The following is a 14,957-nucleotide window of genomic DNA, read 5'->3' on the forward strand; positions in this document are numbered from 1 at the left end:
TCTCACTCCACCCCTGCCTCACTCACAGCATCTAGAGTACCACAGCAGGTGGTCAGAGCTCAGCCCTGGCTCACAAGGCCAAAACCTTGGTATTAAGAGGAGGTCTCTGTCGTCCCCTTGCCCACCCAGACTGTACCATGACCCTAGCAGGAGTGAAAGGGCTAAGATGGTGCTGAGGGAGAGAATGAAGACTCTCACTTCTCACTTCTTTAGCCCCATCTCCCCTCAGAAGAGCCTCCTTTCCCTTGAAGGACTCAGAGAATCCCCTGCCCGGGGCTCCAAAAGGGCCTCCCAACCCCACTCCACTGCTGGGTTCACAAGCAAAGAAGCTGTGCCTGAGACCCAGCCTCACCAGCCCTGCCCTAAGCATCTTCCAGACCCATCCTCATGATCCCCTCCAAGACCACCCTGGGGAGATGACCCCCTCTATCAGTCCTAGGGCCACTGGGAAAGACAGAGGGAGCTGGGCCCAGGTCCCCTGCTCAGATACTTGCAGACTCTGTGCCCTAAATAACTCCTGTAGCCTCTCCAGGCCTGCACCAGGCCCTGTACCAATTACTCTACATGCATCATCTCATTCCAAGCTCACATCAACTCTCATCAACCCTTGAGCAGAGAAACCTGATTTCAAGAGTCCAAGACCTAGTCCAAGGTCATGGAGCTGGCAAATGCAGGCCAAAGATTAGAGCTACATCTTCAGGACTCTGTGCTTGGGCTCATAATTACAATGTCTGTAAAATGAGGAGATCCTTAGCTGTACTCTAATCTCCAGGAGCCACTCTCCTTGCCATACTCTACCTATCCAGGTGGCCAGTGTTACAGGCTGCAATTAAGTAAAGTTCTCAGTGATGACAGATTCAAGAGCTTCTAGGTACGGGCCAGGGTCCTGGGCCCAGAACTATATGACCTAAGCCAGAACTACATGGCTAGATCAGCCACCTCCAGGACTCCGTGGGCTCCACATGTATCAGTGAGGTCTTAACCAGGCCTATAGGGAGCCTATGGTATGACGTGGCTAGATGGCTGGCTGCCCTCTGCCCAGGAAACAGGGTGGGTCAGAGCTGGAGCAGGGCCGCCCCCTCTCAACATGGGTCTAGTGACTCATCTGGAGCCCGTCAGCAGCTTCCTGCCCACAGGTGCAGTGGGCGTCAGCCTTGCCCACCAGCAAGCCCCGGGAGGCTCCCACTCCAGCCTAGGCAGGCAGGGGACCCAAGAGAATGTAGCCCCACCCCAAGCTTTCATGAGAACACAGCCTCAGACAGAAAGAAACTCAGACCCATTCCAGTCAGAAGAGTTTCTCACTGAAGGGGCAGCCAAGCTGAGTGAGGGTCCCCCTTGGGCCCAAACTCATAGGCCCAGCCTGAAACCCAGAGCCAGAAGCCCCTCCTTCCCAGCTTCCGGGTACAGCCGGCTCTACCCACACTGACTCCACCCCTTGACCCCTTGCTCCCTGGGACACTCGGAGTTTAGCAAGGCTAAGCCTGTTTCCCCATCTGTAAAGCAGAGAGAACCGGGAGTCCAACCTTACAGAGGAGTAAGAAGATGAAATTCTGAGCATAAGAAGCTTAACAGGGGCCCTGGTCATATCCTGTACCCACAGGTCTTTGCTGTTGGGCCCTCCGGGTCACCCACGCGGCAGTGAGGGCTCACTGACCTTCAGGGCACACTTCTGCCCGGTGCGCCGGTGGAAGCACTCCAGCACCTTGCCGTTCACACCCAAGCCCAGCACCTGCTTGGACAACTGGTAGTCATCGGTCACTGCGTACTTCTTGGGCTCCCGCCGCCCCACAAGGGCGGGAGTGCCGGCTGAGCAAGGTTCGCAGGGTGCACCTGGTGGGGGCGCAGGGCCCCCCTGCTCCTCTGCTGTCTCGACATCCATGGCCCCCGCGGGGCGCTCAGAGGAGGCCCCAGCCTGGCGCGTCCAGGGCCACCTGGGAGAGAGAGGCAGAGTGAGTTCCGTTCAGACTTCTTCAGTACACCCCAGCCTTGGAGGCCCTGAGCCAGAGTGGGCTTCGGGTGGGGGACAGGGCTGGGAATGAGGAACGAACTGCCGCAGTGTACGGACCCGCGGCAGGGGGAGGTGGTCACGCAGCGGGGCACAGGCGAGTCCTGCCCGGCCACCTGTCAAGAGGGGAAAGGGCCGCGAGGTCCCCGGAGTGGGAGGTGGAGGGGGCCCAGGGAGGGCGTACCTGGCGAGGGCGCACCTGACGGCAGCGCACCTGGCTGCAGCGCCGGTAAGGGGCAGGCGCGGCGGTCGCCGAAGCCCGCGGCCGCGAGCGCCCAGAGCTGAGAGTCACCCCGCCGCCTGCCCACGTGACTGCTCCCCTCCCCCGCGCGTCCCCGGCTTGAGGCCGGGCTTGGTCAGCCTTAAAGGGCCAGGCGGGCCCTGGCAGGACGGGGCGGGGCGGGGCGAGGCCCGCCTAGAGCTGAAGCAGAAATAGGGGGCGTGGCTTCTCCAGGGTGCAGAAATCTCCTAGGCTCCGCCAGCCTCCGGGGAGACCCCAGCGCTAACGCAGCCGGGGTCCGCGTGGGCTGTGCGAGCCGCGGATTTTACCAGCCACCAAGGAAGTGGCAGCACAGGAAGTCTTGTTTTTCTTGGAGTCTCAGGTAGCCCCTTGAGTCGGGTGTTTTCTCTGCACGCTGCCAGGAGGCCCTCCAGTATAATCTGTAAGGCTTGCAACTTCCTTAGTGGTGGCCCACCGCCAGCGTATCTAAAGTCTTAATTTTTGCCAACAGCGCAAGAGTGAAATAGAATTTTGTTGTGATTCGTGTCTCTCTAGCTCCTGGTGGCTCTGCGCGTCTCTCTAGCACTGGCATCTCTACCCTTCTGTGCATCTCCTGCTCATATTCCCTTGGAATACAGCGTCCTAAAACCAGAAATCCTGAATTCCCCTTTGGTCAGATCCATCAACTTTTCACCTTATGGTTAGAGCTTTTGGTGTCATGTTTAAAAAGTCTCCTCCTCCTACCACAGTGACAGATATTCTTTATTAGCTAAGTGGTTTTCCCTTCCACATTTAGGTCTCCACTCTGAGCCCATCTTAGATTACCTTATATATTGCGAACGGGTTTTCCCATCACAGACTGTTAACTCTTATTTCACAGATGAGGAAGCTGAGAACCCCCTAGAGGAAACAACTTGTCTAGAGCTGCAGAGTGTGTGGCTGTCTCCTTGGACAAATCTGCACTACTCCTGCACTTCCCTCTCGCCCCACAGCCCCGAAAGAGGTGGCTCACTTGGGACAGGGAACATGCGATTTGGGGCAAGATCCCTGTGCGAGCCTCTGCTGCCATCTACAGGCCACTAGCAGGACTGCAGGAACCGCAGCCTCTCTCCCACCCGTAGGTAACTCCTCTGTATACCTAAGTATCCAAAGGTATCTTCTGGCTTCGGAATTGGGGCCCAGCGAGCTCCCTGCCCCTAAGCCCCAACACACACATGCATGTGGATGCACGTGGATGACTGGGCAGAAGCTCCAGGAGAACAGGCACCCTCTGTGTGCAGGCATTGAGCTGGATGAGGGTGTGAGGGGCTCTTCCCTCTCTCCTTGAGGCGACCTTCAAGCTAGGAAGGTTCAGTAAAGCAGAAGCCCAGATGACAGCCTCAACTAAGCGTACTGAGCTCTTCTTTTGGACGAGACACTGGGTAGATGCTCTATCTGGGCACCCCATGATCGCACTGGGACTGGAGGAGGGAAGGCAGTACCAATCCTGTGCAGCCTACACCAGACACACGAGTGACAAGCCCTGAGAGGTCAAGAGACCTGCCTGAGGTAAGTAGCTACCATGGCACAGCCCCTATCCCAACCCCCAAAGAACAACTCCAGGGCCCAGCTCTCACCCTCAAACTATGCCTTCCTCTCCTGTGCCTCCCTGCCCCACTCCCACATCCACATGTACACATTCTCACACATGTTCACACACATGCAATCATACCTTTACACATGTGCACATATGCACACAGAGATACACAGGCATACACATGCACACAACACACACACATTTATGCCTAGCTGGAGCCAGGACCTCTGTCCTTGAGCCCCACCTGAGAATCTGATCCAAGATCTCAGAGCCTTGCAGGAAGCCCTGTGATCCAGAAGCTACCACTGCTTGAAGGCTTGGAGACTAGAGAAGGATTCTCCTTCTCCTATGGAGACGACTGGTTTGAGCCAGGTGAACCCAAAGCTGAGCAAGATCTCATTCTGGACAAGCAAGGCCCCACTCATAAGCAGGGGTCTAGAGAGCTGAGGGTGGAGGCTGGCCACTTGTCGTAGCCAAGGTCATCTCTGCGTGCTGTGATCTCTGAGCTCTCTTATTTTCTAAAAATGGAGTTCGATTACAATTGTTCTAACATTTTTGTATTTTTTTTGACCACAAAAAATCTATATTGGAGGGAGGGAGTAGAAAAGAAAGTAGCCCCTATACTGGGCCCTATTCAGTGGCAGCTTTTTGTGCCATAGGGTTAAGGAAGACTTTGAGGAAATAAAAGTTGTTTCGACAAATCCAGGTGTAGTTGCTTTGTATATTGTGATGGGTAGAAGGGACGAAGTGAAGGGTGAAGGCCCCTCACACGCTCCATATTGCCTCAGACTATGTCCTGGAAACTTGAGGTGGAGAAAGCGCCACTTTCATTCCTACTTCTTGGGACTGTTGATGGCCATGTAGTGACAGAGAACGACAAGCAGGTTGGCGAAGATGGCCAGCTGCACATCCATGATCATGGTTGATCAGCTGGGCTTGGCTCCGACGTGGCCTGCGCACTCTATCTGTATTTTTTAACTGGTCTCTCTTTATTAAAAATTTTAATTGCATAAGCAAAACTTGCTTGTTATAATAAATTCGAACCATATAGAAATGTAAAAAGTAAGGAATGACAATGTCTCTCCTCTTGCAGTGTCCATACCAAGGCCAGTGCTTACACAAACACACACGTTCCCCACACGGGTTCATCACAGACACGTGTTTTGCAGCTGACCCAGGGGAGTCAGAATGCATGGTTTCCCCTCGCTGCTCATGTTCCAGCAAGCATCTGCCACCTGCAAATTGATGGGAGGATTCAGTATTGGGGATGGCTGGGCCAGGGCAGGTGGGTACATGGTGGCAAACTCTGCCACACAGCTCTCCATGAGAGCTGTATGTCCAAGGGGATGAGGGCTGAGAACTTTGGAACAGCTTACAGTGACCAAGGAATCCAGTGAGTGCCTGGGTGGGGTGGTGGGGCAGCTGAAACCACTCTCTCAACACACACACACACACACACACACACACACACACACATATACACACACATGTAGACATGTGGACTATTCTTTGGGGAGAGGAGAGGCTGCACATATGAAAGTTTACAGACTAAATGAGCCAGACCTTGAGGAAGGCACTGCTGTATATTATTGTGACCCATTTTGTGTCTGTTCTGGGTGGGGAAGGGCAGAGAGATCCTGCAGCAAGAATCTCAGGTGCACGGGAGGGGTTTTTCTGGAAGGAAGAATCCATGGAGATGTGGCACATGAAACTATGAGAGGAATTGCCACTGGGTGGCAGTGTGGGCCCAGCAATCAGGGCAGGAGAGGTGACAATTAGATGGCCAGAGGCAGGCACCTCAGGTAAAACAAAGGCACACCACTCTTCCCAGTACTCAGGGGAGGTGCATAGTGCTGTCAAATTTACAAAGGGCAGTTGGAGGGCAAAACCCTTGGGTCCTTTAGTTTACACACAGAACTGCACAATCACTGACTTCTGTAGGGGGCGCTTTCAAGGGGACACCTGTGGTGCCCTGATGTTGACTGTCCTGAAGGCAGGGAAGCTTCACTGAGGACCTGAAAGTTGGATCCTGAAGGATGTCTAGGAGTTGGCTTATAATAGGAGCCTAGAGAGGAAGTGGGGGATGGGGTTGGGCCTGTGAGATCTAGGGTATATTTTACCCTCTCTATGCCTCATTTTTATCACCTGTAAAGAGGGGACAATATGTAGTAGTTAGGCAATGAAATGGGGCTGGAAATTGCTGAGAGCATCTGGCACATAGTAAGCATTCAGTAAAGTAATCACAGTTAGAGGGAAAGGGCAATCTCGGGGTAGAGAGCTTGGGATTTGTCGCCAGGGGGACCAAGGTTCAAATTCAGCTCTGTTGCTTGGCAGCTGTGAAGCCCCTTTGTCTTCATTAGTAATGTGGAGCAGTAGACAGTTCCTACTGGAGAAACGGCACCTTATACAGGGGCTCCATGCTGGGCTCTCCAGGTGCCCCAGCCATCGAAGTGGTAATGAGGTCTCCACACCCATCTCCACCCCATGCAAGCAGCTTCTGGCCTACTCAGGAGGACTGGTGGGGCAACACTGAAGCTCAACTTCCCTTCAGGAAATTTACAGAGAAGTGGGTTTCCTGAAGTCATTTCTCATCTTAACCAGTTTATTTTGTCATTTTGTCCTGTTTCACGGGGTTTTGCTTTTGGACCCCCTCTGTCTTCCATCCCCTCCCAGGCAGGGCAAGCTCAGCCCTGTCTGCCTTGGGAAAACCTGGATACTGCCATTTAGGCTTCTGGACCCTGCCAGGAGTCTGTCATCCCTGCTAGGGGATCTGAAGCTTACCTTCTTTCTGAGGAACCTGGGGGTACACACCGGGAAGTTGGAAGGGGGGAGTGGACCCTGCCACTTCTCCAATTCTCTCCCTCTCCTTCTGGTCCAAGGGCTTAGAGGAGGTGTGTGCAGCCCCTATGGTCTTTCAAGATGTTCCCTGGTGAGTCCAGTGAACTGGGAAAAGGTGGAGAGGATCAAGGGTAGGAGCATGGGCTTCTGACTTTTGTTCCCTGGGGCTCGGCATAATGGGGGTAATACCAGCTGTTGAGAATCAAATGTATCAAGTGCTCCATGTAGATGGGAGGGGGTGTCACTGATCCTTCTCTCTACCGTTACCCCCCACCTTCAGTTTATCTCTGGGTGTTTGGAGCTCCAGGTCTCTCTCCCACATTTTTAGGGAACCCACCAACCCAGAGACACATGTGAACTGTCCTGTGGGGTGAGCTGGGGGCCTGCCTGCCCCTCAAGTCGGTAGTCATTTCTTCCCTGATTAAAGGGCCGGCCAGAGGACAGGCTGGGGCCGAGACTGGATGGCCCTGCCTGGTGCAAAGGTTGGGATGGTGCCTCCTCCCCCAACTCTCAGTGAAAACGTTCTCGCCTGGATCCTCTTGGCTGTGGTGGCCGCAGGCTTGACCCCCGTGAAGCTGCGCGTATCTGAGTACTCCCTCTGTACCCCTTCCCTCCCCTAATGTCCCTCTCCAAACCGCACCCTTTGCCACCCACCTCCCCAGAAACAGAGTCCAGGGGTCCAAGTGCAGCCCACAGGGGGCCCCCGCACAGCAGACAGACCGCCTTGGAGGAGCCGCTAGCTGGGCGGACAGGCCGGTGACCGCGCCCTCGTGCTGCCACCGGTTCTACAGAGAGATAAGGGGGCCTGTTCCCAACGAAGCGGAGTGCCCGAAAGAAATCTGGGCTCCGGTAGGTAGAGCACCTGCACCTCCCTAGCCCTCTTCAACCTGGACTTTCCCTAATGTTCTCTAGGTCACTCTCAACCCGGCTTGGTCACGTCAGCCTCGGGTCCAAGCGCTGTAATTGGCCCTGCGTGACCACTCGGCTCCACCTCCTGCGCTGCGATTGGTCGGCGCGCGGAGCCCCGCCCCATTTTCCTGGAAAGTTCTTGGAAATCTGTCAAAGGTGTTTCCTTTAGCGGCCCTCGGCCGCAGACCAGGGAACCGACTCCCTCGCCTGCACCCCTCCCCGCCCGGCCGCACAGCCGGCGGTTCTAGGAAGACGTCGCTTCCGGGAAGGGCTGGGACACAGAGGACAAAAGATTAGGCTGCTCGCCCCGCCCTCCCGGCCCGCCCCACGCGCCCTCCCGGCCGGCCCGCGCCGCCACCTCTCAGTCCCGACCCGCCGCTCGTGCGCCCCAGGAGCCTGCCTTGCGAGCGCGACCCGCGCCCACTGGCTCCCTCCAGCAGCCGCCGTCAGGCCGAGCCCCAGCTCCGGAGCAGCCGCTGCCGCTGACGTGACATGGTCCTCTGCGTTCAGGGGTAAGCGCGGCTCTCCGCCCCCGCCCAGCTCTGCGCCGGCACGCGGCAGAGTACTGGCCTCGTGCTAGCTGCCGAGCATTAAGAGGGCTTGACCGGTCGGAAATGATAGAGCGCGGAAAAACCTCGAGAGAAACAACAGGGAAGGGTGACAACATCGTCACCACCTCTACTGGCACTGTGGGTAGGGAAACTGGGGGTTGGCTGGCGACAGGAGAAACAGGGTGGGCTAAGTGTGGGAGAACGTAGACGCCTCAGGCAGCGCGTCCTCCAAGGCGTGGCTCACCTGCCCAGCCGTCTGGGCCCGGAGCGCTCTATCCTAGCCTGCCGGTCCAACAGTCTACTGTGACCTTGGGCCAGCCCCTGCCCTTCTCTGTCCTGTCATCCACTCTCCTGCCTCGGCTAGCAATTAGGCTGTTCTTGGGAAGCCAGCCTGAGATCCTTGCCTCTCCCCTGGTTGGCACCTGCTGAACAAGCAGCTGTTGGGAGAGCCTAGGTTTGGCCCAGTCCTGCCTGAGGTACCCCCACAATGTCCTCAGCCCTCCTCTCAGCCCAAAATGGGATCCCAATGTGAGAAGGACCTTGGCTCCTGCCTCCCTTCTCCAAGTGTCCCAAAATGTGGGGGTGGGGTGGGGACTGATAAGACAGAGTCTTGGCCTCAGCTGAGCATTCTTGGCACATTCCTTCTGGCCAGAGCCTCAGGATCCCCTTCAATCAAGGGTCTGATGCTCTCCAAACTGATCTGACAGGAGCTCGGAAAGTTCCAGGGAGAATGAAAGAAGATGTGAATGGGTGCTCCACAGCAGGGAAAGCAAGATTTTTAAGACCTACACACACACACAGCCACAGACCAGCTGGTGCCCTCCTGAAGTAGGGTGCAGGGATTCCCAATTGTAGGTATGGGTTGTCAGCTTTGCTGAGGGATCCCCGCTTAGGGCTGAGTTTGCCTCATTGGCTTATGTGCCCAGGCAGAACTCACAGGCTGGGCTCCACAGCAGGCACACACACATACTGGCCACCCACACCTGGAACATAACAGCCACCGCCACGACAATGACACCTCCCATACTCCTAGAAGGCTCCTGGGCCTGAGCTGAGCTCTGGGTTCCAGCAGGCAGGCCATCAACCAGTTCCTTGAAACTCAGCCTCTAGCTCCCCAACAGGGATTCCAGAGCTCCCGTAGTACAGCCAGGGTAGGGGTGGAAAAGTATTAGCAGGCTGTGGTATGCTAGGGTCTTATGGCCCCTTCTCTTGAGTGGTCACGGGCCCCTGATTTGTTAAAATCTTCTAAGAGTCACCTATAACCTACACTGTATAACTTACACTGTCAGATCTGGTTCCTCTGCCTGACTCCTGCTGCCAGTTCCTGCCCACCTCTTCCTGCCTCGTAAGCAGTACCTGTCAGTGTTTACCCATACCATCATCTCAGCCTGCGGTGCCTTCCCCGCTACTCCTTCCTTTAGCCTGGCAGACTCAGCTCAGGAACAGGCAGACCCTGACTTCCCCCTAACATTCTTTGCTTTTATGACTTTGGGTTATGAGTTCTCCTTTAGGGTAGGGCCCAGGGTTTCATTATTTGGTGTCTTGAGGCCAGCGGAGAACCAGACCCAAGACCCGAGGATTTATTTTATGATGAGTGGGAGAGGACCAGCAGTCTCTTCCTTGGGAACCAGGGCCATGCCCCTCAATCCCAGGAAGCCCCAGGATCACCATGCTGGGTGGGCTTCCCCTAAAGGGAAGCTACTGCTCAGATTGGGGCCAGTTCAGCAACCCAACTCTAGCCATCTGAAAATATGGTGTGACCGAACCCCTCAGTGTCTGGGCTAGTAGGCCCTCATTGAGGAGGAGGGGAAACTGACGTCTAGTGAAGAACAGTGTTTGCATAAGATCATAGTGCCTCGTAGGGCAGGCTCGTCAGGGTAGGATCTGGAATGTGGGATGAGTACCCTGCCCTTTGGTGGGAGCTCATATTTATGGGAGGTGGGACTTGTCAGTGCCTATAGAGGCCACTGTCTATCCTATACCCTCAGCTGGGAGGAGGAGAGAACAGGATTGGTGTCTGACCTGTTTGGGGATATTATTCCAGGCCCTAAGCCCTGGCCAGTGTGGACCTAGGTCCCTCTGACAGATACTCCTATCTATGGGGAGGTAGCATGTGACCAATCCCTTGGCTCAACCAGGACAAGTGCCATTTAATTGGCCCACCACTGCCAGGAGGGCACCACTGTGAAGCCTCTTTGTACTGGATCCTGTCAGTGTGGTGAGAACACCAACTGGCCACTGTGAGCTAGAGATGCCTATAGAGAATGAAGTGTATTTGGTTGGTGCAAAATAGAGAGATTACAGTTGACCCTTCATATCTGCAGATGCGAAACCCATGGATATGGAGGGCCCAAAGTATTCACTGTACTATGCCATTCATATAAGGGACTTCAGCATCCGCAGATTTTCGTATCCACGGGGGCTCCCAGAACCAATCCCCCGCGGATACTGAGGGATGACTGTAATTACTGTTTAATAAATGCAGGAGGGTGGAGAAGTCTCTTTCAGAAGAGGGTTCATATGTGGGGGAAGTAATCAAGGGGCCTTTTGTGATGACAAGTGGGAGGTGGGGTACTGGTCTCATTGAGCCCGTGGGTGGGCAGAGGGGAAACTAGGACTCATAGTGAGATAGACTGGCCAGAGGTCACATAGCCAGTCTGGGGCAGAGGGGATCTCTGGAAATGGGGAGAGCACAGGGCCTCCACTCAGCGCCCATCCACCTCTTTCTAGACCTTGTCCTTTGCTCGCTGTGGAGCAGATCGGGCAGCGGCCCCTGTGGCCCGAGTCCCTGGAGCTGCCCGAACAAGCTATGCAGCCTTTACCTGGTGGCGCCTTCCTGGAGGAAGAAGCAGAGGAGTCCCCAGCCCAGCCAGAGGGTGAGCCCAAGGTGCTGGACCCCGAAGAAGATCTGCTGTGCATAGCCAAGACCTTCTCGTACCTTCGGGAATCTGGTGAGTCTGAGGAGGGAGGCAGGACTTGTCCTGAAGTCTGATGGGGAAAGTTTAGCTCTGCCTGTTGTGTCTAATTTGAGAGGCATGGCTCTGGCCAGAAGAGTCTGATGGGAGAGAAGGGGTACAGCACTCCCCAGGGAGGTGTGAAGAGAGAGGCTGAGCCCTGCCTTGCCCTGGGTTGGTGCACCCAACTAATTTCCACTGTGACCAGTCTCTTAGCCCCCTCTCCACTTGCCTAGGCTGGTACTGGGGTTCCATTACGGCCAGTGAGGCCCGGCAACACCTGCAGAAGATGCCAGAGGGCACATTCCTAGTACGTGACAGCACCCACCCCAGCTACCTGTTCACATTGTCGGTCAAAACCACCCGTGGCCCCACGAACGTGCGCATTGAGTACGCCGACTCCAGTTTCCGCCTGGACTCCAACTGCCTGTCCAGGCCGCGCATCCTGGCCTTCCCAGATGTGGTCAGCCTTGTGCAGCACTATGTGGCCTCCTGTGCTGCAGATACCCGAAGTGACAGTCCTGACCTTGCAACCACCCAAGCCCTGCCTACCCCTAAGGAAGATGCACCTGGTGACCCAGCACTGCCTGCTACTGCTGTACACCTAAAACTGGTGCAGCCCTTTGTGCGCAAAAGCAGCACCCGAAGCCTGCAGCACCTGTGCCGCCTCGTCATCAACCGTCTGGTGGCCGATGTGGACTGCCTGCCACTACCCCGGCGCATGGCTGACTACCTCCGACAGTACCCCTTCCAGCTCTGACCCAGCCAAGCAACCGCCTAGCCTCACCCAGCCAGACCCTGGAGGGGACACCGGCTCCAGCTGGACTTGGGCTCCCACTATCCCTCCTCCAGTCATCCTGGTGCCACATGCATCTGGCAGCTGGACCAGGAAGGGTCTGCAGGAACAAGGCTGGGGGTGAGGGGTAGGGAGGAGTGTCACACGACTTGGAGGTCAGTGCCCCCAGCTCCCATGTGGCTCCATTGTGGTGGGCCATGTGACAGAAGAGGGGACTGGCAGGACCTCGTCTCACCCTGTGGGCTGGGCCCAGGCCCCAACTCACCTGCTGTGGCCTCCTGAACTGCGTAGACTTGGCCGGCCCTGGTTTCTCAGTCCACAGGGTGGGGCAGGCCCCCTCCTTTCAGCCAGCCTCTGTCTCAGGGGGGATGGCAGCCAGAGGAACTGAGGTTGACACTGACAGTCCCCTTCTGCGGGAGCAGGCCAGGCTGGGGGACGGCACAGTTATATAGTATTTATTTATTTATTCTCCTTGGGTTGGAGAGCCAACCCCACCTCTCTGCCTGAGCCCTGAGTGCTCCAGAGACCCCAGCCCTGCCTCAGCTTCTCTGGTTCCTCCCGGCCGAGAGCCTCTTCCTGAGATGTGTTGCTGGACCCAAGGCAGTCCTGGGTGTCCTGGCGCTGACCCACCCACCTGTGAAGGTGTCCACCCTCTTCTGCCTCCAGCCCTGTTTTGGGAGGATGGGTGAATAAACAAGAAAAGAGAGCCAAAGTGTTAGCGCCTTGCAGAACCTGCTACTCACCCCCTTGCAGGGCAGAGCCCTGTCTGCACAGAGCTGGTCTCGCTGGGGCACAGGCCCTGCATGAGTGTGGGTGCCGTGTCAGGGAGGGGCATGGTAGTTTGAGGACTGCCACTCCACCTCTGCTGGGTCTGCTTCCTGCCCAGGAAGGTGCCTGCACATGAAAGAGGGAAAGAAAATACATATCTGATAAGACTTTATAAAATAATTGTTTCTAAAAAAAAAAAAAAACCCACAGTTTGGTAGTCATTTTTTTTTCACTGATTTTTCTGTAATGACAATAAAATTGTACCTTTCATTTATGGAGCCCTCAGTGGGGCCTCTTTTGAGTTGTACACAGTTTGTCCCCTTTGATCTTACTATCATTATCCCCCACTTTACATCTGGGTCAGCAGAGGCCCAGAGACCTATGTGGCAGAGCAGGTCCTGCTAGGGCACCCAGTAAAGAGTGGAGGGGATAGCAAGAAGCCTTTCTCCACTCATTCCCTATTTTCCCCTTGGAGGGTGGGATGCAGGAGATGAAGGCCAGTTGGATTGCCTGCAGGGTCACTGCCCAGTGTCAGGTGGGGGGTGGTGGCAGAGGAGCACCAGGTCGGAGAGATGTGTAAACAGGTGATGTCAATTAAAGATTGAAAGTGGAGAATACTAGGCGGATGGGGACTGTGGACTACTCCTGGGGGCAGCGTCTTTTGAGATGAGGAGACCAACAATCAGAGAAGTCAGGGCCAGTCATTCCAAGGAGAAGGTACAGGGCATGCCAAGGCACCAGGGCGTGACTGGGAAGCTTATATTCCTGACCACAAGGAGGCCTGGGGAAGGGTCATTCTGTGCAGTGGGGTGGAACAGTTGAGTTGTGGATAGTGGCCAGTAAGCTGGCAGGGTCTGGCCTGGGATGGGGCTAATGGGGCTCTGGTCTAGGCTGATTGGAGTTTGGGTACTCTCTCACTCAGGGTCCTGCATATCAGAAGTAGGTGAAAAAGCAATTAAAATGAAAACACTCTCCATCATCTGATGGTCTGCCTTTGGAGCACTTCAGCACCTGGAATCCCACTATGTCCTGAAATTTTCTGCACCTTTACTTGAGTAACTCACAGGAATGCTCCTGTGAACCTCATTCATAGCCTTTAACCCTTATTTTAGAAACAGTTCTAACCTTTCTATCTTCTTAGCCCTTAGACAATTAAAAGCTGCAGATTAGAAGAGGCAAATGTCGGCAGATTGAAGGCAGGAAGGTGTGAGGAGTGACAATGTTGATGACGAGGAGGAGGCAGGAAAGGATAAAAATCAATAACTATGGGGCTTCCCTGGTGGTGCAGTGGTTGAGAGTCCGCCTGCCGATGCAGGGGACGCGGGTTCGTGCCCCGGTCGGGGAAGATCCCACATGCCGCGGAGCGGCTGGGCCCGTGAGCCATGGCCGCTAAGCCTGCGCGTCCAGAGCCTGTGCTCCGCAACGAGAGAGGCCACAACCGTGAGAGGCCGGCGTATCGCAAAAAAAATAAATCAAGAACTATGGAGGCACAGAACCTTGGGGGCACGGAGATAGTTGTGGGAAAGAATGGAGCTGATGTTGGGTGAGAGTGAACAAGAAGTGGGTGAGGGCTGTCTTTATCGGAGTGGTGCCCAGGCCCACGTGTCCCGCCTGGTGCCTTCTCCATTGCTGGCTGCAGGGCCCAACAAACACCTCCTCCAGGTCACCATGACCCTGCCAGGGATGTCTGCAGTTCCTCATTGTTTCAGCCTGGATCCCAGCCCCTTGATGACTCCCAAAATACCTGAGGTGACCCCTCTGTCTGCTCCACCCCGAGATCTGAGTCACCCAGTGGGTAGGTAGCAGACACAGAAGGGCCAAAGGCAGGCTCTTCACCACCTGGTGCCATGACCCAGACAGAAAGTGCTGGAGCAGGAGGAAGCCCTTCGTTGTCCACAGAGGGGACACGTCTCAGGGTGCCCACCGGGTGCTGGCAACAGACAAGGGCTTTGCACCTCATATAATGCTCACCACAACCCTGGGAGTAGGTCTAAATATTACCCATATTTCACAGATGAGGAAACTGAGGCCCAGAGGGGGCAAGGGACTGACTGAGGAGGTGAGGCACAGAGCAGAGCTAAGCCTGAGGGGTCCTGACTGCCCACCTGCCCCTGCACTGCTACATGAGGTGGCGAGGACGGGCAGCTGGGGTAGGGGGGCAGCTTTCAGGTGAGTTGTTCTTGGATGCTGGCTTTATCCCCTCGCGTTCCTGCCTGCTAAGGTCTCTGGAGCCACTGGCCTGACCAAAAGGGTCCTATCCCATTCCCCGTCGCCTCAGCCCAAGCCAGGGTCCAGCTCTTGCCTGAGGAGGGCCTACCGGCTACTTCTGACCCCTGATAC

The 14,957-nt window shown here is 55.6% G+C and overlaps 2 protein-coding genes across 4 annotated transcripts in view; one reads left to right on the plus strand and one right to left on the minus strand.

Moving 5' to 3' along the window:
- MAPKAPK3 (MAPK activated protein kinase 3) overlaps window positions 1–12,813 on the minus strand; it is a 37,713-nt gene extending 24,900 nt beyond the window's left edge. The window contains exons 1-3 of one of the 3 annotated variants that reach the window (XM_082847675.1): window positions 12,593–12,813; window positions 12,115–12,277; window positions 1,655–1,931 (exon numbers count right to left, since the gene is read on the minus strand). In XM_082847675.1, coding sequence (XP_082703801.1) covers window positions 1,655–1,931; window positions 12,115–12,277; window positions 12,593–12,773 — 621 coding nt within the window. In that variant the 5' untranslated portion in view covers window positions 12,774–12,813. Of the gene's footprint in view, window positions 1–1,654; window positions 1,932–2,189; window positions 2,302–12,114; window positions 12,278–12,592 lie in introns of those variants that run through there. The other 2 variants (XM_082847676.1, XM_082847677.1) reach the window with 2 other exon arrangements.
- On the plus strand, window positions 7,930–11,819 carry CISH (cytokine inducible SH2 containing protein). Its single transcript, XM_082847682.1, has 3 exons — window positions 7,930–8,060; window positions 10,830–11,050; window positions 11,290–11,819. Exons 1-3 carry the CDS (start codon window positions 8,041–8,043, stop codon window positions 11,811–11,813), a joined length of 765 nt encoding a protein of 254 aa, XP_082703808.1. The 5' UTR covers window positions 7,930–8,040; the 3' UTR covers window positions 11,814–11,819.
- Window positions 12,814–14,957: the final 2,144 nt, after the last annotated feature.

This window comes from Leucopleurus acutus, assembly GCF_964270905.1.
Source record: "Leucopleurus acutus genome assembly, chromosome: 10".
In the NCBI taxonomy this organism is placed as follows: Eukaryota; Metazoa; Chordata; class Mammalia; order Artiodactyla; family Delphinidae; genus Leucopleurus; species Leucopleurus acutus.